We start from the raw sequence: 10024 nt of genomic DNA on the forward strand, positions 1-10024 counted from the left end.
CTCAGGTGGAGAGGAGCGCAGGCAATTCTCTCAGGCGTCAATAGCCGTTTTTCGCCATCGATATCCCCGAAAGTTGAAGGTGTAGTAGACCTATCGATTGTGGCCTCCTATCAATGTTTACAAGCACCATGAATTGATATGGACTTTGCAGCGCAGGTAAGTGCTTAGAATCTCTCTCTGCTCTGGATGCCAGAACCATGGGCGGTGTTGAAGGTACATACACCCACATTATGCGTAGGCATATTGATATCTAAGCAAAAATTCCCGTATTGCGCTCCTCAGGTTGCCTTCTTATACAGACGCTTGACCCAAGAACCATATTATGAGTTGCTAGACTCCTCCAGATAGCCTATCCAAAGCACTCCCTATTCATTGTTCGTGCCTTGAGCTGCACTGGCTGCATCAGTCGGCCTAGGGCATCCACATGAAGACCATTAGCTCAGAACACAAAAAGTCTCAATATCCCGCTCTCACCATATCCCCCTAAGGTGCTCGTTCAAGCCTTTGTCCTCACTCCACACGGGCAGCAGCCTAAGCGAAGAAGAAGAGTCACTCGGTGGCTGCGCTTGTCTTAGCAGAGTCTAAATATGTGCACCCTAAGTCAAACATAGTAGGATGCAGCGCATATGCACATAATACACGTCCGAGTGGTATTTAGCTAACCATGCACTGTAACAAACAGATGACAAGGACAGCCATCTTACTACAACGTCATTTCTTGACTGCATATTATACAAAAATGCAAGCAAGTTTAGGGGTAACTGTCAACCTGTAGCCTATGCGTCTACACATGCGCACTCCGTAGAGCTAAGCGACACGAGTACGAACGAAGAACAACCGTTGTGATCCTCAAGCACTTCCGCAAGCATGGCGCTCTGGTCCGCAACCATATCGAGAAGTGAGAGAAGCTTGCTAGATATCCCTTTCAAAGACTTCCCTACTCACTGTACGTGCCCTACTCACTCAGACGGTTCTGGCACATGAGGATACGAAGCCAGAGAGTAGAGGTAGACGCTGCTGCACCCTCCGGAAGATCCGAGCTTCCATTCGCACCCACTACTTGCATGCAGTAACTGTGTGAAAAGGCCGATAGCCGTTGTGCTTTGAGTACGTCATAAGGGCTGTCCCGCAGCACGAATCTTATGCAGGCAGCCAAAATTACCAGTCAGCAGTTAGCACAAGCTTAATTTGAAATTACCAGTCCACCAGGAAGTGTATTTATTGGCTGAACTACTGGCCCTCTACATTGGCTACGCGCATTCGAGGATATGCACAGATGGTACGAATAAATAGAATCACTTGCATCTTTCCAGGGTATGCGACTTGGAAGATTCCACAGACAGCAAATACGCCTACGCAGCTATTTTGTGTGATGCTGTAGCTGCTGCTGATAGCAGGTGCCACGAGATATTTCCGCATTCCGCAAATTATGGAGCCATCGAGTGCCTCTAGGTATCCGATCTTTCATGCATGCGCTCCTGTATGTCTGAAACTGCTCCACAGGTGCTGCATTTGCGCAAGTCCTTTTGTCCTGGTTGCTGCTTCAGATTCAGCTTCCATGAAAAGCACAGGCGATTACAGCCAACGTGATCGATCGCTGAACCACCCGGCACATGGCCTTGTGGGGAGACCAGTGCCATGAAGATGCCCTTAGAGAAGGCTGTGGCAGTCAGTGCGTAGAGCAGCCCTCGAGGTTCTGAGTCGAAGCCGAAAGCGCTCGAAGGGGTAGATAGCTACTGCTTTTGGTGGCTCCGTTGAGCCATGAGGTTCTACTGAATCCGCGCAAATATGGAATGAGTGTCATGAGGCGGTCTCCATATCTGCGTTGTTGTATGTGGCTCGTAAAGCACAAAGCCGCCTCGTTTGTACAAAGCTGCATCGCGTCTGTATGTGTGTGGCTGGAGGTACCTTGACGATACCGTCTACACATTTGTACTCTATGCACATCACTCAAGGCGTTCCCCTAGCTCAATCTATGTGCACACTATGCACTATGCCTAAAAGTGGTGGGGCGAAACGACCAAAGAGTCATATATATATATATATATGTATAGATATATAGATAAGCTAAATCTGCCCAAAGTAGGCCTGCATTCCGCCAGTATCCCGCGTTCCTTTAGAAATGCAATTTGCTCGGTTTCCTCGGAGTTTGAGGAACTATTGGGGAAACACAGCACTGCAGTATATCCATGGGGGCATGCCCTCCTGCTGCTGAGTGGGGGATCTCTAAATGCAAAGGATCACGCCTCCCCCCACACGCAGCACAGAGTAGTGCATCCCCCCGATCGCTCCCGTCGGCTGCTGCCTGGGAAATCAAGAACCCTCGTTCCTCCCCCTCCTGCCCTTGCCTTTTTCAGTCCCCAACTGAGGCTCCTCTGCGTCATTTGCTAGGAGCCCTTCGCCGCGAAAAAGCCTCCCGACTTGAGGCATGTTGACTGCTGCAGCAGGGGATTAGCGCTGGCGCTTCGCAGGAGCTGTTACAACGGGCTTTTTCCCAAGACGTGGACGGCATAGGAGGCGTGTCTCTTAAAATCAAAATTCTGCACCAATTTTCTCTGCGTCGAGCACAGAGGAACGCCCGCTGGAGACCTCCACGTGAATTCTCGGAGCAGCTGCTGCTGCTGCAGGTGTTACGCTGCTGCAGCTTGCACCTCCAGAAGCCACCACTGCAAGAGAAGGCAGTTTCTCTGGGAGACGATCGATAAGAGAATGGGAAGTGATTTCGGAGGGAAAGGCAAGGCATCTGACAGCGCCGGAAACTACAGACGCGTTTATGCAATGCACGATGCACTAGCACAAATCACATGCGCACAAACAACATCTACACATTCGCATGAAACTGCGATACATTTTGCTGCTCCTGCTGAAAAAAGTGGCAGCTCATACGCTTGCGGCAGCAAAGGCAGAGCACACCCACGCCTTCACCAAAAGCTGCAGCAGCAACTCCTCCTGCAGCAACTCGCAATATGGATCTTTTTGCACCTGCGCCAGCACTTTTGCTGCATTTGCTACATCAAGGCTTTCCCGGATGCCTGTGTGGCTGCGTCGACGCGGAAGGCCTTTTTTTATCATACACGCATACACACGCACACTTGTCACTGGTATTCACCAGCAGTGCCACCAGCTGGCTCAGCCTACGCTGCAAAGCTGTAAAGCTGTTGCCCCCTGCTGCAGTCGCTACGGATTTCGCGCAGTGGCGGCAGGAGGCAGCACCAAAGGACCAGAGAGCTCCTCCCGTCCACTGTGAGATGCCTTTTGAGGTGATTCAAGGTGCTTGTCGGCGACGTCACTCGAGCCAGCTGCTGCCGAGGCAACTGCCCTTGCTGCTGGCGCTCGAGCTCGTTCGAGAACGGCAGTCTGAAGAGGCGGCATAAGAGACGCTGGACTTGATGGCCTATGGACGGCTGGTGTTGTCAAGCTGCTGCTTCCAGTTCCTCTATCCCCCACCCAAGTCGAACCGGAGGTGTGCTCTCCCGCGTCGCTTCCTACAGCCAAAAGATACTTGACCCTCCTTAGGACCTGCAGCAGCAGCAACAGCAGCAGCAGCAACAGCAGCAGTTACACCCCAATAAAAAACGCGAAAACGCCTCCCCTGCGAGTTCGATCGAGGCCAGGGTGGTTCCTTGCATCCCTGCAAGGCTCCCTAGCCAGAGATTGCCTCTCCACTCCTCTCCCCAACAACTGCCCGCCTCGCTTTCCCCCTCAGCCCTCCCCACAGCTCCTGATCCTTGGGCTGACTGCTAGTCGTGCCGCTTTCTACTGCTGCACAGGTCCCCGCTTCTGTGCATCGCCAGCGTCTTGTGAAGGCACTCCCGCCTCTGCTCCTTTTCACGCACTTCGTTTGCAGATGGCCTATCCTGCGGGTTTGGTCGCGCCATTTCAATCATCAAGTCTCTCCAGCAGCTGCGGTAGGCGGAAACGTGCTGAGGCACCTGCAGAAAAAATCCGCAGCAGCATTTTAGCAGCATCAGTGGTGCACGCAGTGCCATCACCACGGTGTGGAAACGAGGCAACGCGCGGGCATGCGCAGGCAGCAAAGGGAGACAGGAGAAGTCTGGCAGGAGTCGGTGCGTCTCGACAGGAGTCGGTGTGTCTCGACAGGAGTCGGTGTGTCTCGACAGGAGTCGGTGTGTCTCGAGGACGTGTGCTCGCAAGCGACGGAGGATTGGGCGTTCGTTTCTAGGGCTAGCTACAACACGAGGAGGAGCACCCCGTAAACGACGTGAAGCGCACTTCATAGTACAGTTTGAACGCTTCCAGAGTCTTCACGCGCTCCATAACAGTCTTGAAGCGAGGGCAAAGCAGCTCCAGAAGAATCAAAGCGCTGGAATAAATATCTGCCTTTTCATCGCATAGTCCCCCGCCTTCAGGAGCCGCGTATGCGGGTGTACCTATGACTTCGCCCTTGTAAGACTGCGCGAAAAAACAGGCTCAACGCATGCATATTCAAGAGGGAAAAGAAAGACAAGGAAGTCGTGACACAGGAAGTAACTCGCAACCGTTGAGGCCATCTTTCGAAAGGCACTTCGCACCGAGCGCACGGCGCCTTCCGTCTCGAACGCACTCACATGCAGATCACAAGCAAGAAGAGCTTACCATGTCGAAGAAGATAGGCTTCTTTATGCCTCCTGCCCGTGACGAAGCACCCGGATGCAGCAAAGCATTCTGCTGCTTGTCTAGAGAGACACCAGCATCTGCTGATGCTGTTGCCACACCAGCAGCACCAGCGTCTGCACTTTCGGCGAGCTGCCCTGCCGTTTTGCTTTGAATGAATTTTGCAAGACCAAAATCCACAATCTTCAAAACATGAGACTGAGGGTCGACGAAAATGTTCTCAGGCTTCAAATCCCGATGCACGATACCCCTGAGGCAGAAAACAGCAGACAGGAGGCGCAGAAAGCGTTGAAATTGCAGACAGGCAACAGGCGCAGAAAGCGTTGAAATTGCAGACAGGCAACAGGCGCAGAAAGCGTTGAAATTGCAGACAGGCAACAGGCGCAGAAAGCGTTGAAATTGCAGACAGGCAACTGGCGCAGAAAGCGTTGAAATTGCACACAGGCAACAGGCGCAGAAAGCGTTGACATTGCAGACAGGCAACAGGCGCAGAAAGCGTTGAAATCGCAGACAGGCGACAGGCGCAGAAAGCGTTGAGTTGCAGACAGGCAACAGGCGCAGAAAGCGTTGAAATTGCAGACAGGCAACAGGCGCAGAAAGCGTTGAATTGCAGACAGGAGGCAAAACAAATCGGAGAGCCGCAACAGCAATAGAAACAGCGAACGAAATGCAATGCCGTGTGGTGTAGAGGAGCGAGGCCAGACACACATACACAAACACACACCTACACATACAGATACCCCTCCACATCTATGCACGCATACAGATATATATATGTATATAAGCACACCCAGGCTATCCCGGAAAAGAACAAACACTCGTTAAGGCGCTGCATTGGTGAGCCTTGCCAACATGGCGAGTAAAGGAAGCGGCCATGGGCGGGAAGCCCAGCAAACACACGAGTTATTTTGCGAACACGCGAGAAGAAGAGTGCAGCGAGGGCAGTTCGCAGGAGAGGGAGGGAGTGTGGAGAACATATGGTGGCGGCAACTAGGGCACAGACAGCAACAGAGGAGCACGAGGAGAGGGGAATCGGGGGGGGAAGGGCTGGAGATGTGGAGGGAGAAGCCGGGATTTTTTGGCGTTCTGGAGGAGGAAGAAGAATCAGAGTCGAAGCAAGAGCAGCAGCACTATCGCGCTCAAGCATCAAAGAATGCGAGGGCACCTCTCGTGGATGTCTCGGATCCCTTTCATCAGCTGCTTGAACAAATCCAGCTCTAACAAAGGCCACCGTCCTAATGCTGCATCTTCCACACACGAGCTTCTTTCTGGTCTGAAGGGGATGCAGGAGAAAGCGGAGGCACACAATGCAGCCGCGATGAGGAAGAATCGTCGTCGCAGCGTCTCTCGCTCTGTTGGAGGAAGCCGTAGAGAGGTGCTCGACAAGAGCTTTTTTCGCATCCTGGAAGCGGAAGGAAAACGCCGTTAAAAACGCCGTTAAAACCGCAGCCGCACACGCAGCAGCAGCAGACTGCATACCTGTCTAGCCAAGCTCTCAAGGTTAAACCTGAACACATTTCCATTTGAATGAGGAGGACGACAGGGTACAAAGGACCTTGTTGGTGTTGCTGCTGCTGAGGCACTGGCCCTCGAAGCTCCTTGGGAGGCTTGCGTTCTCTGTCATGCGCTGCGACGAGCTGCTGCAGCAGCCGCTGCTGTTGCTGCTTCTGCTGCTCGTGGTGCAGCTGCGGCGTGGGAGCCTCCCCCGACGCCTTGCGCCTCTCCTCCAGACCGTCGATTTCGGAAATGTCATCCTGGAAGACTATGAGATCGCGTTCATCGTCGCTGAGGTAGGCGGACCATAGTTCGTCCTCACTCCACACGTCCTGTTGCAGCAGCAACGCCATCCGCTTATGCTTATTATTCTGCCGCTGCTGCTGTTGCTGCGGCGACGACGCCTCTTCTTCTGGCTCTTGGAGAGGCGCTTGCACGTCTTTTTGCAGCACCCCAGAGCGACCTAGACTCTCTCGGCTGGCATCCGATTCTTCTTGCCTCTCGTCGAGTGCGCAGTCGCCCATGGGGGGAGGGGGTCTGACTCCGCTTGCAGAGCCTGCTGCGTTCTGCTGCTTCCGCCGCAAGCGTCGCGCTGCGGCAGCAGCCGCAGCAGCAGCCGCGGCGCGACGCCTCCGACGAAGTTTCCACGCACCCACAGCAGCGTCGCACCTCCACAGCCCAGCCTCGATCCGCTGTACAGACTGCGTGCTGCCGCTACTGCCACTGTGCCTCCTTCGGCAGGGGAAGGGGATCTGAATCCCTGCTGCATCCGGTGCCAAGCCGAGTTGCTTCTTCCATGAACCCCCCCCCAGAGAAGACTCGCGACGACAACCAACGACGTACAGCGGCTCCGAATCGCCCGTTGTATTCCGCCAAGAAAGAGACAGCCTCCCGCCTCCAGAGAGGGAAGCGTCGCAACGCGGGAGCAATCCCTCCGTGTCACTCAGCGATGCCACAGCCGCAGGCGTCTTCTGAAGACCTCTAGAGACACTTGGAAGCGGCGGAAGTCGTAGCGCGCTGAAGGGATCCCTCGCGACTGCCGACTGAGACGATCCGCGACAGCTTGCCGCCAGACTCGCCCCCGCCGTTGCACAAACGTCGGCTCGCGCGCCTTGCCGCCGCTGCTGCAGCTGACGACGCGGATGACGATGACGATCCTGCAAGTCTTCTCCTCCAACATGCACCCCCCCCCCCGAAGAAGACACTGGAGGGCTTGATGCGACACGACGCAGGGAGGAAGAAGACTGACGCAGCAAGTGCCGACGTCGACGTCTGCAAGGATGAAGTCTCCTTTGCGCCACTTTCTCTCCAGCAGACACTGCAACATTATCCTCGGAGTCTGTCTCCTCCCCAGTCAAAGGCCCCTCCCTGCCAGCTGCAGCAGCGAGGCAGGCGGCAGCAGCTGCCGCCTTCTTTCTGCTCCTCGAAATGCCATAGTCATCTTCAGACAGACACCCCGAACGGTAAGACGCCAGGAGAGACCCCTCCAAGGCTCTCCGCTGCGTAACAGCAAAGCAGACAGAGCACAACGTACTCACTAGGACAGGATGAAACACACACTCCCTAGCCTAAATATTCCGAAAAACACAAAAGGAAAACAAAGAATCGAACGCTCTGCTAAAGCCCATGACGCCCTTGCATCACCTAACCACGCTGCCCCCTTCTTCCCACAAATTTCAACGCATGCTGCTCCCGCATCATTGGCATCCCTCGCCAGCCACATACGCAGCACCCAACACTAGCAAAGGCAGGAACCTGGGCATTCACATACATACGTATATCTATGTGTGGGGGCAGACATCTGCATCTATATCTATGTGTGTGTGTTGATGTCTGCATCTGTATCTATGTGTGTGTGTTGATGTCTGCATCTGTATCTATGTGTGTGTGTAGATATCTGCAGCTATATCTATGTGTGTGTGTTGATATCTGCATCTATATATATATATGTATATGTAGATATCTGCATCTGTATCTATGTGTATGTAGGTATCTGCATCTATTTATATGTGTGTGTGTTGATATCTGCATCTATATATATATATGTGTCTGTAGATATCTGCATCGATTTATATGTTTATGTAGGTATCTGCATCTATACATATATATATATATATATGTGTGTAGATATCTGCATCTATACATATATATATGTGTGTGTGTAGATATCTGCATCTATCTAGGTGTGTATATACATGCATGTATATGCATGCACGTACGTGTGTCTTTGACAGTTCCTCGAAGTGCGTGTTTTTTGGTGTGTAGGGGTTGTGTAGGTTGCTCACCGCAGAAGTGAGCACAGCATCTCCTTCAGTGGTTCCTCTTCTTCCTCTCCTAGGAGCATCCCTGCCAAGAAGCGCTTCCTCAGGGACGAGTCGTGTGCCCCCCCCTCGTTTGTGACGTCTTTTTCGAGCGCCTTTCTTGACTCCTCCAGTCGCCTTCTTCTCACGCTGCCTCTGAGCACCTGGAGCGATGCCTTCCCCGTCTGCAACTGGCAAGAAGTGCGGCTCTTCACACCACCACGTATAATATCTGCAGCACAATCGGCAGACACCGCAAACCAGATGCGAATGGCCGTCTTCTTTGTACGATACAGGATGTCTGCGCTACCTCCAAAGCAGCGACGGCAAGAAAAAACACGCAATGTCTGACTCTGGCAGATATGTGCAACACCTGCTGTCTGCGAAAGACGGGATCAGATGATATCTATATATATATAATATATATCAGCCAACCAAGTGCATGCAGCTGCAAAAGGCCACTTTCGCCGCCCTCAGAGACTCCGTTTCTCGAGCATTGAGCGGTGTCTCTCTGCTCACCGTACAACATGCTTCGAATACAAATCTCTATTCGCTGCAACTTCCCGAAAGTCTCTCCTGAGAGAGATGTCTTCGCTACTTGCAAGCTGTAGACGTATCAGCTTCACCGCATATATGGGATGCCCTGGCTCCAGCAAATGGCGAACCTGGGGGAACGTTTGCACATTCAGACACACATATGCACATTCTAACACACATGCATATACACATACACTCTAACACATATGCACATTCTAACACACATGCATATACACATACACACAGACACATATGCACATTCTAACACACATGCATACACATACACATATGCACATTTTAACACATATGCATACACATACACACAGACACATATGCACATTTTAACACATATGCATACATACAGACACACATAGGCGCATTCTAACACACATGCATACACATACACACAGCCACATATGCACATTCTAACACACATGCATACACATACACACAGCCACATATGCACATTTTAACACATATGCATACATACACACACTCTAACACATATGCACATTCTAACGCGTATGCATGTACACACCCACACCCACATTCTGACCCACGTGAATACACACACAGACACTCTAACACATATGCATGCATATGCACGCTCTAAGACGTGCATGCTGAGATACAATATGCCCTTATAAACAAATAGGCAAAGCTAGAGCACGAGCCATCTTGGAGACGGCAGCTGCGAATACGCAAGACCCCCTCGTCTCCCTTTGCGTTGCAGGAGACTTTCGAGGCAGCAGCAGAAGCTGTGCAACCCAAAAAAAGCCCAGCTGCTCCGAGAACGAGTGAGCGAGAAGAGGGAGAGCGAGGCAGAATGGAGAGAAAGGGGGAGGCGAGGTGAGATGAAGCCTCAAACGCGAGAAACAGAGCTGCGCTGAGAGAGAGGAGGTGGCTTTCCCCCCCCCCCCCCCCCCCCCCCCCCCCCCCCCTCCCCCCCCCTCCCCCCCCCCCCCCCCCCCCCCCCCCCCCCCCCCCCCCCCCCCCCCCCCCCCCCCCCCCCCCCCCCCCCCCCCCCCCCCCCCCCCCCCCCCCCCCCCCCCCCCCCCCCCCCCCCCCCCCCCCCCCCC

The 10024-nt window shown here is 53.2% G+C and overlaps 1 protein-coding gene across 1 annotated transcript; it reads right to left on the reverse strand.

The window, feature by feature from the left end:
* Positions 1-5435: 5435 nt before the first annotated feature.
* Positions 5436-9113, reverse strand: LOC113146553. Its single transcript, XM_026334257.1, has 7 exons — positions 9007-9113; positions 8328-8709; positions 7720-7846; positions 7270-7645; positions 6502-6831; positions 5565-5849; positions 5436-5457 (listed from the first exon to the last, which is right to left on the reverse strand). The coding sequence occupies exons 1-7, from the start codon at positions 9111-9113 to the stop codon at positions 5436-5438; spliced, it is 1629 nt and encodes a 542-aa protein (XP_026190042.1).
* Between the last annotated feature and the right edge of the window lie 911 nt (positions 9114-10024).

Source organism: Cyclospora cayetanensis, unplaced genomic scaffold (genome assembly GCF_002999335.1).
Source record: "Cyclospora cayetanensis isolate NF1_C8 unplaced genomic scaffold, CcayRef3 CcayRef3_contig_390, whole genome shotgun sequence".
In the NCBI taxonomy this organism is placed as follows: Eukaryota; Apicomplexa; class Conoidasida; order Eucoccidiorida; family Eimeriidae; genus Cyclospora; species Cyclospora cayetanensis.